The sequence below is a fragment of the Natrix helvetica genome (genome assembly GCF_964273705.1).
Source record: "Natrix helvetica genome assembly, chromosome: 4".
NCBI lineage: Eukaryota > Metazoa > Chordata > Lepidosauria > Squamata > Natricidae > Natrix > Natrix helvetica.
This window is the reverse complement of record NC_138550.1, coordinates 36,609,724-36,628,779: the sequence shown is the minus strand read 5'-3', so window position 1 is coordinate 36,628,779 and position 19,056 is coordinate 36,609,724. Positions and strand designations below refer to the sequence as shown.

At 35.6% G+C, this 19,056-nt stretch overlaps 1 protein-coding gene across 3 annotated transcripts in view; it reads left to right on the top strand.

The window, feature by feature from the left end:
- The window catches only part of MORC1 (MORC family CW-type zinc finger 1), a 64,802-nt gene that overhangs the window by 29,336 nt on the left and 16,410 nt on the right, over window positions 1–19,056 (top strand). For 2 of the 3 annotated variants that reach the window (XM_081950382.1, XM_081950381.1), the window contains exons 12-22: window positions 465–538; window positions 1,420–1,563; window positions 1,834–1,988; window positions 3,683–3,808; window positions 7,213–7,318; window positions 8,128–8,254; window positions 8,890–8,958; window positions 11,451–11,660; window positions 13,733–13,819; window positions 16,995–17,070; window positions 17,901–18,000. In XM_081950382.1, coding sequence (XP_081806508.1) covers window positions 465–538; window positions 1,420–1,563; window positions 1,834–1,988; window positions 3,683–3,808; window positions 7,213–7,318; window positions 8,128–8,254; window positions 8,890–8,958; window positions 11,451–11,660; window positions 13,733–13,819; window positions 16,995–17,070; window positions 17,901–18,000 — 1,274 coding nt within the window. The remainder of the gene's footprint in view (window positions 1–464; window positions 539–1,419; window positions 1,564–1,833; window positions 1,989–3,682; window positions 3,809–7,212; window positions 7,319–8,127; window positions 8,255–8,889; window positions 8,959–11,450; window positions 11,661–13,732; window positions 13,820–16,994; window positions 17,071–17,900; window positions 18,001–19,056) is intronic. The other variant, XM_081950383.1, reaches the window with a different exon arrangement.

Sequence of the window (19,056 nt, the reverse complement as noted above, 5' to 3'; positions counted from 1 at the left end):
TTCTTCATTGATTGTTATAGACTATATATTGTGTATGCTTCCTCCAAAATAGAATGAGATTCTAATTTAATGTATAGGTTGCATTCTACAAATTCAAGGCAACATCTAAGAATGAAATTTGCCTAATTTGTTCCTTAACTTACATGCTAAAGTAGAACGAAATGCTATCTATATGTCCTTTAGTGTAGCCCAGAGCAGAAAACCTTTTTGAAGCTGACAAACTAAAGAGGCAACAGTGGTTTTCTGGTAGAATTTGAGGGTCTAGGTTTGTCTATTTTATGTTTTGGATTTTATTTTTAATATATATCCAAACCACAAAAGACAGGAACTGGATCATCGATGTACAATTGACGGCTGTAGCTTTCCTATCCCTTCTTTATCCTCAAAATGTTCTTCAAAATAACCACATTCAGTCATAAACAATGGAATAATTTCTTTTTCCTTTCTGATATTGTGGGGGAAAGTATTTGCAAGTTGCATTACGAGAAGCTCTGGAGGAAGAAAAGAGAGTAAGAGAAAAAAATGAAGAGAAAAAAAGGCAAGTTAAGACACATAATAATTTACTTTTTTGAAAAGGTATTGCAACTGAAGAAAATCAAAATAGTTTACCTTATATCACAAATAGTTGTAAAAATTAGTTCTTAGAGCCAAACTAGTTATCATAGCTTTATTGTATTTTCACAATTCTGCAGATATTGCAGTACATCTGAGACCAATAATTATTCCGATTAAGTGTTAAAAATAGCCTCAATTTCTTTATTTCAGTTTTTGTAATTCATACATCGATAATGTGACTTTGTAGCACCTGTTTGAAATCTTTTAGTTTATACAATTGTTTGATGGGAGCACAATCATTATGTGTTCAACACCATCTAGATATGGGGCCTGCTGAACTTCATAAATGACATATTTTTGGTCTGTTCAGCATTTTTTTTAGTTGATTTTTAATTAAGTCTTTATTATTTTTATAAATAACTCAAGGCATTGAACCTATGTAATACTCCTTTCTTTTATTTTTCCTACAACAACAACTCTATGAGTTTAGTGGAGCAAAATTACTTTCGTTAGCAGCCGGCTTTCATGCCTAAAGCTGGACTAGACTCCTCAGTTTCTTAAATGTCATTACCTAGTGCTCGGTTTTCCTCCATTCCTACAGTTGACACATTGGTACAGTATTCCAGCACTCTTTCCAAATGGTAGAGAACTAGTATACCAGTTAATCACACTTCTTAATTCCAGTGTTTCCAATACTGCTGAAGATAGCAAGAGACTCCTGGGCCAAGCTAGATTCTCTGCCATTGATGTTTCACTATATATATTGTATGTATGTATGTATTTAGAAAGAGAGGAGGGTGCAAGTCCATGGGTGTGTACTAAAAGGAGGATTCCCCCCCCCTTCTTTATTTTGTTTCTCTTTAGAAATCTGAAAAGACCAAAAAGACTATTTATAATATTTGGAATAAACATTCAAAACAGAGGTCAAGATGGAATGCTTATTTACAGCAATAATCGCTTGATCAGAATGTTCGAGAAATTGGGATCACAGAAAAACATAGGACCATTGTAAGTTTTCTTCTTTAACATGTAAGAATCACTTTCCTGTATTGCTAAAAAATACTTTTTTAAATTTGATTTTTAAAAAATCAAATGCATTTATTTGATTTCATTGGATAGTTTATATATAAAATTCTGATTATAAATAAAAATTATAAAGTTTTTTTTTTAAAAAAAAAACTGAGCACATAATTTCTGAAATTTGTTATAAAGAAAAGCATTTAGGACCAAAGGTGTGATCCATTGTTTCATATTTAAAACCCATTTTCATCTCCGCAGTTTTGGCGCTGGAGCTGTGGGAATTATAGATGTACCATTAGACATTATGGAGCCCACCCACAACAAGCAGGCTTTTGCTAACATTAAGGAATACAGGCACTTGTTGAAATCAATGGAAAATTATCTTTTTCAATATTGGAAAGACATGGGGATGGGTAAGTAGTCACGGTTGAAGATGATTTGCACACCATAGCCTCATGTTATTTCTGTTAAGACATTCTGCCTCAGTGAGACACTTGAGGGCCTGAATGAGACTCACAGTCACACACACACACCCTGATGACATCTTTTCACTCCTTTTCCACATTTATCAAAGAACACTTTTACTTGTAATTCACTCGAAGGCAAGTAGGAGCCCTTAAAGGATGGGGGAAATGAATAAGGCAGAAAAGAAAAACTATTTCTGATTTTGCCCCCTCGGTGTGGGGAAACGAAGGGTGGGAAAGGCAGAAATGATATGTAAGTAATATTCAGGTAATATGCATATATAATGTCTCCTTGAATGTAGATAATACAGTATACCAGTAATGTAATATAAAAATTATTTCGTGGAATATCTTTTGTTAGTATTATTCAGACTTATATTACTCAGTTATGTGGAATAGACGGGTAGAATAACGTTATTTCTTCCGAAAGATCACTTATTTTGGCTCCTTTAGAGCCAATAGTCTGTGGCTCCAATATTTCTATCAGGCTGAACTGTTAATATCATAACCGCTTATGATAAAAATAGGAAACACTTTTGGTGATTGCTAGATAGTATAGAGATAGGTAAGTCACAAATAAAGGATCTGGTGTCTATCCTTTTGGATGACACTGTCAGAGTCCCCACCTTGCCTGTTTTAACATACCCCATTCCCCATCCTCATCCAGTGCACTGGGTCCTAACATACAGTAGATGTTTCCTATAATGCTAAGCAAGCAACATTGTTCCTTTTTTGGTGAAACCAGTGAGACATAACTCTGCCAAAATTTGATTCACCGATCTCTCAGTAATTTACAAGATCAGTGTAGGGTGAAGTATACTGTGGGAGAAAAAACAGAGGCAAAAATTAGAATTTTTGAGAGAGAGAAATAAAGAAAGATAGAAATGGAGCAACAATTTGATGTAATGGTTAAAGGCACAAAGCTTCTATAAATTTAGGCATAAAACTGGCTAGCTGACCTTGGGCTAGTCATTTTCTCTCATCACTAGGAAAAGGCACTGGAAAACCAGTTCCAAAAATACTGCTAAGAAATGCTGTCCAGACTTACCTTGGCCATCATCAGGAATCAAAACTGACTTGAAGGCACAATCTTCTTCCCCACCATTTTTTATGGCTTGTATTCAGTGTGATAGATCAAGGTTTTTACTTAACAAGAGCTCATTGTAGTGACAGGATTATTGTTGTTGTGAAGACGCAATTATAGAAGACCTTTACTTATTTCATCTTAAGCCTCTAGAGGAAAGTTGGTATACTATGAAATTTATAAATAAAACACAGGTAGATTGTGGTCATTTTGTTTGTTGTGTAAGAGAGTTTAGAATTAGTGAGATCAGGCAAGAAATAGCAGAATAAATATGATTGAAAGGTTAAGTTATGTTGATTCCCTTTAACATTGTCAATTCAAGATGCTTTTTTTCAGTCTAAACAAGACTGTCTTCAAGAAAAGCAAAATTATGAACTTGAACTCTATTTAACTGCCCAGGTTGCCATTACACTACTGCTTTTTGACCTGTACTTGTCCTTGTTCCGGACTATAACCCAGCAATCTTCATGGTTTTCCAACTCAAATTGATCTGATAGAGGTTATGATTGTTCTCTCACTGCAATCTATAATGTAATATTGAAACTATTTATTTTCAAAGGTCAAAAAGGAGAAAAGTTCTGGAATGATTTTGGGTACCTAAGTGATAAATGGTATGAAAGACCTTCTGAGACAGTTCAATATAAAAGAAGACGAGCAGCAGAAATTCCTTACATTGTGCAATGTGGTGAGTTTCTATAGCTAGGCAGTTTGAAAGGAGAAAAAAGGAGTAAAGATAGAATTCAGGGAATGTTTCTAAACAGCCTCTTTTTCCCTTTTACTTCAAAGAAGAGAGTTTGAACTCTCCTCTTCACAGGTGCTGCATACAGCTGTGTTTTTCACTTCCTCCTTCACTAAAAGGTCCTCTTGTAAACACTTCCTTTGTTTCATTTTTGCTGCCTTTTAAAGCAAACTATGAGGCAGCAGATGTAAAAGATTTCCTTCATGTTTTATTGTGAAGTTAGCAGCATATAACAAATGTCTTTGTTGGCCTCACAGTAGAATAAAAAAGGATTATAGGCAAGTGTACTATTCGTTGAGAACTGTTCAGATAAAAAACCTTTTTTCCCCTTTTAATCTCTTCATGTGGTAGCATTCCTGGGGATGTTGAGATGGAAGAGAGATATACAAACAAATTGATTTTTTAAAAAATTGTTTGATCTATTTTGACAGGATCTTGTTCAGCCTTCTATTTTTTTCAAAGTGCAGCTTAAGATTTTTTACTATCCATTTTCCTACCTAAACTCTATGTAATTCATGAGATTTATGTTTTGCTGCCAACTTCTGATTTTTATTTGGTCAACCATGTGCCTATATTTTAGCAATCTAGATCTCTAGATCCTACCTTCTCTTGTGGGGGGAAAACATTCCTAGAGTATATCTGTGTGGGGAGGCAGAGGGCACAAGCACAATTTTAATTGGCTGGGATTGTGAATTAGTTCAGGAAATTTTGTTGTAGAGAAGGATTATCCTCCCTGTTTTGCATGTGGAGGATACTATACAGATATGGTCACTAAACTTCAGTAAAGAAATCAGAAGTGCCATGATCTTGGTATCACAGAGATTTATGTGATTGTGACTGAGAATTACACGTATCCCTTTTGAATACCTTGGGTACAACTCCCAGAGTATTACAACAAAACATTATAATATTTAAGGCTGTAGAAGGGCAAAATCATTACATGTAAACCTTGCTTAACAACTGTCCCATTTAGCAACTATTCAAAGTTACAAAGCACTAAGATATCCTAGAAGAATTAGAAGAAAAGACTTTGCTTCTGGAAGGTGGCAGAGATGGTAGGAGCCACAGAGGGATTGTCCTCAAAGGATTTGCAGCATTTCTAATAGCAATAGCACATAGACTTATATATCGCTTCATACAGCCCTCTCTAAGCGGTTTACAGAGTCTGCATATTGCTCCCCAAAAATTGGGTCCTCATTTTACCAACCTCGGAAGGATGGAAGGCTGAGACAACCTTGAGCCTGGTGAGATTCGATCTGCCAAACTGCTGGCAGCCGGTGATCAGCAGAAGTAGCCTGCAGTACTGCACTCTAACCATTGTGCCACTGCGGCTAATGAATGCTCAGGTCTGGACTAAGGCTGGGTTTGGTTTGGGCCTAGATTTGGATCTGTTACAGTTGTTCGGGCTCTGTTCTTACATTCCAGGAGGAGCAGGCTATAGGATGGGCCATGTGTGTTAACCTGGCTGTGCCGATGTAAAGTACATACCACTCGGTGGACCTGCAGCCCTTATATGTATTGTGTTTTCTTTGCAACTGGCATTTTTTCTCTTTGGATTTTCTGTTTAGTGGGATTTGTCAGTGGTTGTGTTGGAGAGACGGAGGAGTGATTTTGATTGGCTGCCAGGTTTAGCTAGTGACCAGTGGCAGTGGTGGATTCAGTTTTTCTGAGCTGGGGGAACCCAATTGTGGATGGAATTTGGCCCTGTCAACTGCTGCCAGTGAGAAAGTGGTTGAGAATTTTGGAATGGATGAAGTGAATTATCTGAATCTTTTCAGTCATCATTAACATCTGGATATGGGATGAAGCAACATTGTCATACTTAAGGATGATGTCTGAAGAGAGCGGGATATATGTTTTAAATCCATTGCTGCCCTACTTGACGTCTCTGCAGTTTTTGATACCATCAACCATGGTATCCTTCCGGATTAACTCAAGGGATTGGGAGTCAGCACACAATATTGGGCTAGTTTGCTTCTTTTCTCTGGAGTCAATTTGAGTCAGTGGCAATTGGGGAAAAGAGTCCCACTCTCACTCCCTGCTATATGGGGAGTCATAGCGTTAGATGTTCTCTCTGGTCCTATTTGACTTTTACAATAGGCCATTGTGTGATCCCCATCTATCACCACAGGATATGGTGTCATCAGTTTGCTGATAATATCCAATTACATATTTGTTCCATTGACAAAATAAATTATGCCATAGACATCATCCCAGAGCCTGGAGGCTGTGAGGATCTGGATAATGAACAACGGGCTTCAGATAAACCCTGGCAAGACTGATTGTCTTTGGATTTGGGGGCTTGCCAGTTCCAGCAATCTGCCATTTTTGGGGATAGACAGGGTTGTGCGGCTCCAAATAGACATTATGCACAACCTGGGTCCTCCTGGACTCTTGTCTCCTTTTCAAAGAGCAAGTGGCAATCGTGGTTACAACAGGCTTTGTACAATTTCACATTGTGCATCCGTTGCATCCAATCCTAGATTGGACAACTCTGCTCAAAGTTACCTAGCCCCCTCCCAATTAGACTATTCTAATATTCTCTATATGTGGCTGTTTTGAAGAATTTCTGGAAACTTCAGATGATGCCAAATGCAGTTGCATAAGTAGCTATGTGTGTCTCTAGAAGAACACATGTTATATAGGATCTCTCTTCAGGGTTACCAGTTTGTTTCTGGGCTCATTCTGCAGATCTGGGAAAATGTTGTCAGTTCCAATTGTGGTCTATAAACAAGCACTACTAAGTGAGGAAGTAATTAATTAAATTAAATGTATTTAGTTAATCTACTTTTAATCTACTTTTAGTTTACCTCTAATCTTTTTTAAATAAAATCTAAATTTAAATTGAATGCAGTTTTTATTCTGGTTGTCCTAACCTTCTTTTGGTATTTTCCCCACTGACTTTTATTGGGGATAACTCGTGGCATGTCATTCAAAGACTAAGTGAAATCCAGAGATCTGGGAAAATATGCTCTTTAAATATGGATTTCAGCTGTGAGTAGTATTGCATATTTGATAGTACTTAGTCAGCTTAGGTTTTGATTAATATTTGGATGGAAATCCCTGGCTGAAGCTAGATAAAAAAGGGACAATGACTTCAGGGAAACTACACAGGTGTGATTACCAGGTGTTGATTTCAATTTGAAGGAAACTACTTTATGCACTCAAATGTTTCTAAGCTAATTTCAGATAATAATAATATTCTGAAGGAGAAACCTATTTGTTAAGTAACATTTTCAGATTTGCGATATAGGTATCAAGTTCCTAATAAAATAAATGATAAGAGGTTTAACGCTCCACGTAAAATCAACTTTATAATTAATTTAGGATTAATTCTGTTAATTCATTAGATGTTTGCCTCAAATGGAGATTCTTGTCACTTAATACTGATATAAATAATGAAGTTAATCATGACATCTGGAACTGTGGAAGAAGTTCCAACTCTCTAGAAAATAAGTAAGTAGTGATATTACAGTAAATCTGCATTCTCACCAACAGCAGAGTTCCTTTCCTCTGCACTGTTCCATTAAGTATGCATGATCCTATTAAGACATCAGACTTGTAATTTAGTTTTATATTCATACCAACTATGTTTTATGGGTCTCAAGATTGTTGTATTTATGGTTTATAATATACAGCTATTTAAGTCCACAATAGGCATGTTCCTAAAGTCAAAAGCAGTACTCAACGAGCAAATCACTTAAAATATGTCTTCAAGTCATTTTGATAAAGAATATTACAATTATAAACATAGACTATAGGAATTGTGGTGAAGAGCAAGTGTTCAAAGAAGCTTCCATTCTTTGTAATTAGCAAAATATTTACCTTTATTGAGAAAATATTCTTGATTGAATGTTTAACTACCACCAGAAAAGGTAGAGCAAAATATTTGGAGCAATATTTGTTCAAACAGTAATAACACAAGGGAATTTAGAAATCATGGAAAGACAATATTAAGATATTAAATGCACCATATTGTACATAGCTCATGGAAATCTAGGTCAGAACAACAAAATATTAATACGAAACATTTTACACAGAATACTGTGTAAAGTACATATTTGATTTGTATTTTCATTTGTTTGTTACTATATATACGCACATATAAAAAACTAAACACAAATGACCATGTTCAATGACCATGTGCAAAGCTATTCAGCTATCAGTGTCCAAGTTATTTGCAAAATCAGGAACTCCAAGACAAAACATAAAGAGAAGACCATAATTATTTCTATAAATAATGTATTTTTCTTGCAATTTGATAGGTGCAGTATACCAGAGAATTTGCCCAAAATCCCTTTGGGCACATTCAACCCAACTCATTATTTGAATGACAAAGAAAAGCTACTAATTGATTCCATTCAGAGAAATAAAAGAAAAGTAGAAAAACTGGTGAGTTATTATATAAATTATCCTAGAGATGAATATATTTTGTTCCAAGAATTTATCTGGGCAGAATTAAATAATACCATTTTTTAATTAAATCGTATAGAATCCTACGTACATCTTGAATAATTAAAATTTTGGTATTTTGGAAGATTGATGATTTTGAAAGCAAAATTGAAGTGGCATCCCAAATGTATCAAAGTGCTAGAAAGGATTATTTGCCAGGATCATCTAAAAATTATCTGACCCAGGGATCCCCAGCCCCTGGATCCCCAACCCCTGGCCTTAGCCTGTTTAGAATGGGCTGCAGAAGTGGCAGGTGAGCAAATGTATGTGTGTACCTCCACTTGCACAAGTTGTGAGTGAGCGTTCATGCGCCAACCCGTTGGTGCTTACACATAACCATTCACACTCTGCCACCTGGTCCAGAAAGTCGGAAAGATTTGGGATCGCTGATCTAACCCACTTCACATAAATCAGAAAAACTAGACTACACATTATCTTCCTACAATGCAGCATGACAAATAATAGGTGGCAAATAATAGAACCTTTCCCCCTGAGTTTCTCCATTCATAATAAAGTTCTTATTTAAAAGAATAAAAAGTAAAAACAGATATCTTACTTTTGTGTCATTTTTACAGCAACTTCGTTTGATTCAACCACATAAACTTTGTAAGCATACAAATGACAGCAAAACTACTGCTAAGGATGTGAGTAATTTGGACTGCAATTCTATATATAACTTTCTTGGGAATATATGTCATTACTATCAATGGAAATCAGAGATAGGTTTCAGGACTGAACCTAACGCATAGTTTAATCTTGTATGGAAATGCATCCCTATGCTTTTAAAAAATTTAACAGAGCAGCTGTAGATGAGAATGAATTAGATTAAATTAAATTAAACTCAGAAGGAAAAAATAAAACAAAAATAAATATTAATATGTACAAAATACATAATTATTCACTTTATATTCCATTTGATAAATCTATTTCAGTATTTCTTAGTCAAATATTAGATGGTTGTGAAAAGTAGAAATAAAATTAACTGGGATTCAAAAATATTTTCAACTATCAACAATTTAGCTCAGACAACACTAAGAATTCCACAGTTCAATCCTGTGCAACAAATATTCTGTAGTCAACAAAACTGATACCTTCATTTATGTATGCATAAATTCATATATACATATGAAAACGCAAGATCTATTCTACATATTTAAAGTATGTTATAATGATGTATTTTGTCTTCATGGGAACTCGAAAAATTAGAATATCGTGCAAAAGTTCATTTATTTCAGTATTGCAACTTAAAAGGTGAAACTAATATGAGATAGACTCATTACATGCAAAGCAAGATAGTTCAAGCCATGATCCACAATCCACAATCTCACAAAATTAGAATATGACATGCAATCAATAAAACAAGGATTGTACGTAGAACAATATCGGACCTCTGAAAAGTATAAACATGCATATGTACTCAGTACTCGGTTTGGGCCCCTTTTGCAGCAATTACTGCCTCAATGCAGCTTGGCATGGAAGCTATCAGCCTGTGGCACTGCTGAGGTGTTATGGAAGACCAGGATTCTTCAACAGTGGCCTTCAGCTCTTCTGCATTGTTCGGTCTCATGTCTCTCATCTTTCTCTTGGCAATGCCCCATAGATTCTCTATGGGGTTCAGGTCAGGCGAGTTTGCTGGCCAATCAAGCACAGACTGTGGAAACTTTACACTGGACTTCAAATATCTTGCAATGTGTGCCTCTCCATTCTTCCTCCATACTCTGGGTCCTTGGTTTCCAAATGAGATGCAAAAGTTGCTCTCATCAGAAAAGGGGACTTTGGACCACTGAGCAACAGACCAGGTCTTTTTTTCTTTAGTAAGACGCTTCTGATGTTGTTTGTTGTTCAGGAGCGGCTTGACAAGAGGAATATGACATTTGAAGCCCATGTCCAGGATCTATCTGTGTGTGATGGCTCTTGATGCACTGACTCCAGCCTCAGTCCACTCCTTGTGAAAGTCCCCAACACTTTTGAATGGCCTTTTCCTGACAATCCTCTCCAGGCTGCGGTCATCCCTGCTGCTTGTGCACCTTTTTCTTCCACACTTTTCCCTTCCACATAACTTTCTACTAATGTGCTTTGATACAGCACTTTGGAAGCATCCAACCACTTTTGCAATTACCTTTTGAGGCTTTCCCTCCTTATGGAGGGTGTCAATTATGGTTTTCTGCACAACTGTCAGGTCAGCAGTCTTTCCCATGATTTGATTCCTACTGAACCAGACTGAGGCCATTTAAAGGCTCAGGAACCCTTTGCAGGTGTTATGGCTTAATTAGCTGATTAGAGTGGGACACTTTGAGCCTAGAATATTGCACCTTTTCACAATATCCTAACTTTCTGAGATTGTGGATTTGGGGTTTTCATGAGCTGTAAGCCATAATCATCACAATTATGACAAATCACAGGTTGAACTATCTTGCTTTGCATATAATGAGTCTATCTCATATACTGTATTAGTTTCACCTTTTAAGTTGCACTACTGAAATAAATGAACTTTTGCACGATATTCTAATTTTTTGAGTTTCACCTGTATAACTAAAGCTGCATCAACCACAAGTACATGAGAGGAATCATCTGTTAGAAAACTTATTTTTTTCAGGACTACAAAGTTAAATTGGGATTTAGTAACCAAGAGTAAACCTCATTTTGCAGTCCCAGTTTGTAAATCAAGCCAAAAAATAGAACATCCACATTTTAATTTCTACTTAGACAAGCAGTTATCCAATAGGAAAGAAATGATTATGTTCATCCTATGCAAATATAACCAGTAGAAACATAGAATTAGAAGGCTATTCAGTGTATTAAATCAGAGTTGCAGACCATCAGGGAGAGAGAGGGGACAGGTCAGCGCAAACACTGGGCCCACACATGCATTGCATGTGTTTGCTCTTTACTCACGCAAGTGGGTGATACATGCTTGTGCATACTCGCCCACCACTTCCTCAGCCTAGTTCCGAATGGCTCAAGGCCTGGTAGTGATTTGCAGGCTGGGGGTTTGGAAACCCTTCATTAAATAACCCAGCAAAACCAGGTTAAGGAACTGTCAGAATTGAAAATTTGGAGGAAAATAGCCATATCCAGGTTTGAAGGTGATATTGGATTGTTGTTTTGTTGTTTTCAAAAAAAAAATGACTGGAAGAATGTCTGCCAGAAGACTCTTTATAAAGATTCACCTCAAGCTCACAGATACCTGGCTATGAAAAACGCAAGTAAAGGATATATGCAACAGTCAAATAGTCGAAAGCAAGCATTGGCAAGGCAAACAGCTTGTTCACAAAGGAAGCATTATTTTTATCAGGATGAAAAAAAATCCACAGTGGCAGACAGAAAGGATCACAATATGCCAAAGGTATCATATATTTCAGAATGCTGAAAAGAAAAGCCGGACAATAGTTAACATGAGCTTAATCATTTGTATTGTAATACAATGTGAGTTTTTGTTTTCATTCGGGATTCTGTTAAATAGACTGCTTGTGTAAACACTTACTGTATTTTTTCGGAGTATAAGACGCACCAAATTATAAGACGTACCAAGGTTTTGAAGAAGCATTTTTTTTTAAAAAAAGTAGGTAGGTAGATAGAGGGATAGAGAGGGTGAGAAAGAAAGAAAAATACAGTAGGTAGGTAGGGAGAGAGAGAGAGTAGTTAGGTAGATAAAGGGAGAGAGAGAGAGAGAGAGAGAGAGAAAGAAATATAGTAGGGAGGGAGGGAGAGAGTGTGTAGGTAGGTAGAGGGATAGAGAGAAATGGAAAGAGAGAGAAAGAGAAATACAGTCGATAGGTAGGGAGAAAGAGAGTGTGTGTAGGTAGGTAGCTAGAGGGATAGAGAGAGAAATAGAGAGAAATACAGTAGATAGGTAGGTGTTTCTGCTGGCACAGTACTTGATCAATGAAATTCTCATCTATCAGTTAAAGAGCTTTTCAAAAGGGAAAAAAAGTTTTTACATTCTGCAAACCTCCCACAAATGGCCTGTTTTTCACAAAAATGGGCCCATTTTTTTAAAAGGCATGAATAACTTTGGGGGGGGCTCCTGGGCGGTTGGGGGGCAAAAACGAGCAAAAAGGGCACCGGTATTCACAAAAACGGGCCTGTTTTTTGTCAAAAAAATTGCATGCATAACCTTATGGAGGCTTATAGAGTGCTGCTGGAGGTGGGGGTGGGGGCAAAAAACAGCCCGTTTTTCACTCATTTCTGCCCACCTCAGCCCCCTTTTAGGAGCTCTCTGAAAGCGTCCATAAGGGTATGCACGGCCATTTTGGTGAAGGGGCAGAGCTTCGGGAGGCAAAAAAATACTGTATTCGGTGTATAAGACGCACCCAGATTTTCAGCCTCTTTTGAGGGAAAAGGGTGCGTCCTATACTCCGAAAAATATGGTAATAGGGAGAGGGAATGTTAGAATGAAATCAAGTTTGAGATGCTTTTCCAGATCTATAGATACATACTGGTATATTTCTTTATTCACTTATTTACAAGTTAGCTACAAATTACATACATAATTGCAACTCATGCTTTTTCAGTGCAATTAATTCACATTCTATATCCAATCTAATATGCAGTCGTATGGAACATAAACCTATCTGAAACAGTATTTTAAAATAACTTTTTTTAAACTTCTGATTTTTTTAAACTTCAAAGGGAGGTGGCTTACGGGAAGTGAGAGATGGGGGAAAGATACAGGCATTTCAGATGTTGCACATCTTTCCTTCCTCTCGGGATTCAAAGACTGTTGAGTAGATCATACTCTTGTTTTTCCTTTCTTCATTCCTCCCTCCTTTCTCTCTCCATATCTCCTTTCATCTCTCCCTGCTTTCCATCTCACTCTCAGACTACATTTGCTGGGTCTTATAGTGGATAGCCTGCTCGTACTGTGCATTATACAGTTGCAAACATGCATCTGCCTAATTTTGGTAATAGGTAGCATGCTAATCCTAATTTTGTGCCATTGTGATTCTGTCCCACATATGTGGGAATTATTTGGTTGGGACAGGTTAGATAGAATCATATATCCAAATAGTTTTTCTCATACCACATTGTATTGTTTACATTTTTAAATATGGATAAACAACTCCAATGACCACAGGAAGCCTAGGGCGAGGGATGGTGTTGGTAAATTCAAAGCTTATTTGAGAACATACTTTTGTTGTATTATCTTATTATTTGCTAATAAATAAAATTACTAATTTTAAATCAAGCAGGACAGTTCATTAACAGAACAAGAATGTGGAAGAAATTGACTACAGTTTAGGACATTTATGCCTTAAAAGATTAGCATAGGAAGCTTTCTTAAATGTTGAGGTTGTTTATTTAGTGTTTATAATTGATTTAAATTAGTAAATAATTTGAGCAAGAAAGTTCTTATTTTGTGAGTCTAGTACTTAGTCTTTCGGTTTTCATTAATTATTGTTAATAATTCTCATACAGATGCCACCTTCAGTACATTTTGAAAAGTTATATTCTGAAGAGCCTGAATTGAAAATTGAATCAAAGAACAAGCCAGAAATCATTTATGTAAGAACCTGTTTGATTTGATTTGATTTTCCTCGGTCTGACCCTATACAGTTACTTTTAAATATGTTTCAAAGGAGGAATGAGAAATGTTTTCAAATGCCAAGAGGGCATTTGAGGATTTAGGGAATCTACCTGAAATAACTTTACATTGATACTGACAGCTAAATTAAGCTTGGCTGAACAAAACTGGGAGGGAATCTCCTTGAGTGGAAGAGTTATATATCATGTTCGTTTTCTTGGTGTCCGTCCCCCACCCCCCTAAATCTTGATGTATGCTTTGGGTAGATCCAGGTTGAAACAAATCAATCACTATTTTTGTAACTTGCACCAAAATCTACATACTCTGCTGTCACACTTCTTGAATAATCAAATGATTATTCTTATTATCTTCAGCTAGTCAAAGTTTAATATAAAACATAAGCTGAGGAATAATAGAAATATTATCACTATTGTTACTAATGTAAATTGTATCTGTAAAACCAAAAAAACAGAGTGTTAATTGTGGAGTTTTTTGTCCTCTCTTAGCTTGGTTGTTTGCTTGGGATTTGCTCCCTTTTTATATGCAGTAGCTTATTTATTATTTAGCGAGATATGGTTTTTTGCCATGGTAGTTCTTTGATTAGAATGGTATTTTCTGTTTGATTGGGTAACGAAATATCTGCATGCAAATGACCAAATTTAGAGAGCACCAGTTCTCCACAGTTCAATTCCGAACTATGTTACATATCAGTTATATAAATTATTTTCTATTTAGCTATATATACTTATTTAATGTTGTTCAGAAGTTAGCCAGTTACATTATATTGTATCTGCCTGAAGAACATTGAACTGAGTGTAACTCAAACATTTAACCAGTGTTAAGGCACTTGTCCGCTCGGAGAGTATAATGTGGTTTACTCTTAAGTATCTCACCAGGCTAAACATACAAGATTGGCTGCTTAGGAAAACATTAGCAATAGAGATGGTCTTCTTGTCTTTCCACATCCATAACTTGTGTTAGAATTCTCTTGGTCTGTTCATATCTCAGAGGAAGGATAGCTTCCTATGAAAAGTCATAAAGTACAATTTATCAAGAAGCTTTCACTTTCACATGGCACTAAAATAGTCTGTTTATATCAGGAGTGTCAATCCTATAGGGGAAAAATTTAACTTCAGCAGTACTTGAAGATTAACCATATTTTTAACTCATTCTAATTGATCCTGTTTCACAGCACAGGATAACATTAGAGAGCCAGCATGGTACTTGGAGGATATTTTTTAAGAATTTGGATTGCACAATTTCTAATTTTAACAATTACCATAAAGGCCAAGCTATGTTCTGTACCAAAACTGGGCATATACTGTATTTATGACAGCTCTAATAAAAAGGTATTTTTGTTCTGTAAAAAGTTTCAGTTGCTGAGGCTGATCTTTGGGTCTTCTGAGTTACATAATCCAGATGTGCATTTCTCCAACCTGAAGTCTGAAATTCAATTTCAAGACATCTGAAAACTTTGACCTGTTGAACTTGTGCTCATTTTATTGTCACCTGTAATTTTTGGGGCACTTAGCAAATAGCAGGGTTGTTTTCATTATGTATTGTTACTTCATAATATGTGCAATTGGTGGTGAATGATCTTGCCTAGGCTAGTCTGGGACAGAATGACTTTATTATCCACATAAAGTACCATTGGGAGATGCCTGTGTGCTAGCTTTCGGGGGGGGGGGGATCTGAAATGTTCTGACAGACCACTGGAGTTACATCAGACTTGAATAAAATGAGACCAGAACGCAGTGGAATTGTTGCAAAAAGCTAAATAGCAAAAAGAACAGAGAACATACCATTATGTGTTGTTGTTAACAATTTGAGCAGTTTGAGATGATTAATCAGGTGTTATATTGTGTATTTTTCCTTTAGCTTGTGTTTTATAGTTTTCCTGCTCTTTTACTTTTAAATAGTTATTAATTGCTTCATTGTATACTGGTATTTGGCCGCAGTAAACTGACTCACTGACAAATAAATGAAGACTCAAGTTGAGCTTGATTTTGATAACTATGGACTGTCCTTATAGTTTTCTTGTACACAAAAGTTGTATACGATTGTCTACCTCTGGATGTTTGTTCACCTTCCAGAGTGGCCTACAACAAAGACTTTCCTCACTAGAGAACTGACAAGTTCCCACTTCACTTCTGGGGAAAGAAACAAGAGATCAGTAGTAACTACTATCGATTTCTAGAATGTTATAGCGGTTGGTAGCATCTAGCCAGTTACAACTGATCTCTTGTTTTTAGTTACTACTAAAGATTTATTTAACATACTTGGAAGTAAACATTTCAGTCACTTGTCTTTCTTTATTACATCCTTTCAACAATAAAGTTTTCATTACAGATAATATAGCATAATGTTACTCAGTTGGGTACATCCAACTTTTTAAAATTCTGCTTTGGAATGTTCTTTATTTTTATTACTTATGACTCTTTTGTCTTGATGTTTGGTTTATCAGAAATACTGTATATTCTGTCTCTAATGAAGAAAAAGACAGTCCCTAAACAATTAGGCTGGTGTAATTAGCACATGCTCAAAAGAATTAACCATTGTCAGATAATTATGTTACTGCACTTACGCTAACTAGTCAAACTGGGGAAAAAAGAATATTAGCATTTGAAGGTACTATTTTAGAGTCACTTTGGAGACTGATGTTAAGTAGCATTATGAAAAAGAAAACAACTGGCAAATAATGCAAAACAAATGTTTTAGAATAACTTAAGAATCATTTGTATCATAAAATGCATAATAACCAGAGATTAAAATAAATGTTGTTTGTATTCCCAGAGTCCATTTGAAATGTAAATGTGATAGTAAATCTTTGTTGTTTTTCTACTTATAGTACACCCAGGAAACCTTGAAGAAAGAGTTACAATTTTTTATTGGCTCGCATCAAATTAGGAGGGGAATTCTTTTTTTTTACAATACTCCTTAATAACTAATAGTCTACAAGCATAAAAGTTCCTTGCATGGGGAAGCACATTTTTGTAGTATAATGAATATCTCACCTCTTACTTGTTTTTATAAATGGAGCAAATAGTTGTTTTTAACCTGTAGTAGTCTCCAAGAGACTAGACAAGGAAATATATAGTTATTCCTCCAATGCAAAAATTAAAGCGTATGAATAATAACCAAAGTGTTTTACTGCAGATTATATCATCTGATAGTGAAACTGAAGATCTGCCAAAGGATGAATTGTTTGCAGGAAGTGCTTTAATGAAAAAAGGTAATGTTGATGTTGAATTCTGAATTTCTTGCATGTGGATTAAAGCTAACATTCTTTATCTCTAGATATTGTTTTACATTTTGAATGCACTGAAAGGGGGAGAGGGGTTATAGGATGAACTTGGGAATTTTCACTGTTTTGTTTCATTGCTAACATATGCTCTCTGAGTAGGTAAAAAGAATTGAAGTGCTGGGATACTGTATAATAAAAACATCAAAATGGCCATTAGAAAATGTTTACTGAATAAACTGGAGATAACTCTTTATGCCTGTATTGTATATGGCAACCACACATAATATATACGGTATTATGGGCATATTCTAATATGATATGCATTGCATTTAAAATAGTATTGCTGTATGATATTAAAGGGGGAAGGAAACGTTTTTCTTTCTGTCTAATAATACTGAGTGATCAGGAATGAAAGACATCGCTAAAAGGTTTCCAGTAATCTCTGCCCTGCAGCAGTTAGACACTACTGTCATAGTGTAATGTTTAATGAGGGGGAGAGGATTTGCACATTTTGTAATTGTACTATGGAACCTCTTTCAAAATGTGAATTTCCACATGAGACTTTTCATGTTGTAAATAACTGGAAATCATAATGAGCTCCTGTTGGTCAAGCCATGACCAAATCCAAATTCTTGTACCACTTATTGGCTAATATAGCCAATTAACATGTAACTATATTTTCCAGTCGTTTTTTTTTTTTTTTTAAACACCAGCTTCCAGGAAGTTCTCCAGTTTTCTTATCCTGCCCATCTGGTTAAATCCATGATTAATAACTTTATTATTATTATTATTGCCTTAAATGTTTAAACCACATGAAGAAAAACAGGAACAGTGTGAAGAAACAGCTGACAGTTCCCTTGGTCTAAATAAGCATGGAAAATCTAAAAAAAGACATAAGATATCAGCAAACTCAAAAAGGTGAGTGTACTGGAACACTTGGTAATCAAACTCTGGATTTCTGGCTATTAGCACTGTTTAGTGTTAGCCTAGGATTCAGGAGAATCAATCAAGTCCAACTCAGCCAAAAAACTGTGCTACATAGTTTTGGTTACTCAGCCAAATCTACTGCATAGAGGGAATTGTTTTGGGGGGGAAACCAGAAGAATGTAATGCAATGTGAAATACATACTCTATATATAACATTGCAATATTTTTAATGACAAAGAATACCGAACAAAGTGAAGGCATTGTTTTAATTACGTATAATAAACATGGTTAAAATAATTTGCTTAACATTGGTAAATACATAAAGTATCACATACATTAGAAAAGCATCAATCTAATTAATATTAATTCTGCTAGATCAGAGTTAAGCGTGCTTTGAAATATAAGGATTCAAGCAGAATTTTCCATTAAGTTATTTCTGATTGTACAAAGCAAATGCTACTGCAAAGAAAAGTTATGGTTATTTATTAATTAGAATTATTATTAATTTTAAAAATTAGATATAGGCATAGAATAAACTAGTATATGATTCATATTAAATTATTTTAAACTGTTGATGGTTTGTCTTGATGCATGTTAATTTTCAGTGCAGTTAAAGCTAGATTTCAATTTTATTTGTTGAAAGCATCACTAACCATGCATGTTCATAAAGCAATTTCTTTGGAAGTCATGCATGAATGCTGTGACTGCTCACGTGTCCTCAGAGTTTGCTGTATGCATTTGAGCATGTCTTCCTCCAGAAAAAAACAAAAAGAGATAATAGAATAGAAAGGGTAAGCACTCCCACTTTTCCAGGAGACCTATGGCAATAACTTATTGTTATTCAATTACTTCAAAATCTTTGTTACCCAGTGGATATCATTTTGCTAGTGTCCAAATAATTTCTTTGGATTCTTAGGAGTTCTGTCATTAGTATATTTATGCATCTGTGGTCTAGTTTTACTTTCTCCCAAGCAGTAAATATCTCTCTTCATGGCTGCAGTTAACGTATCTATGAATTATAGAAAGATAAAATTAGTTACTTGGGGG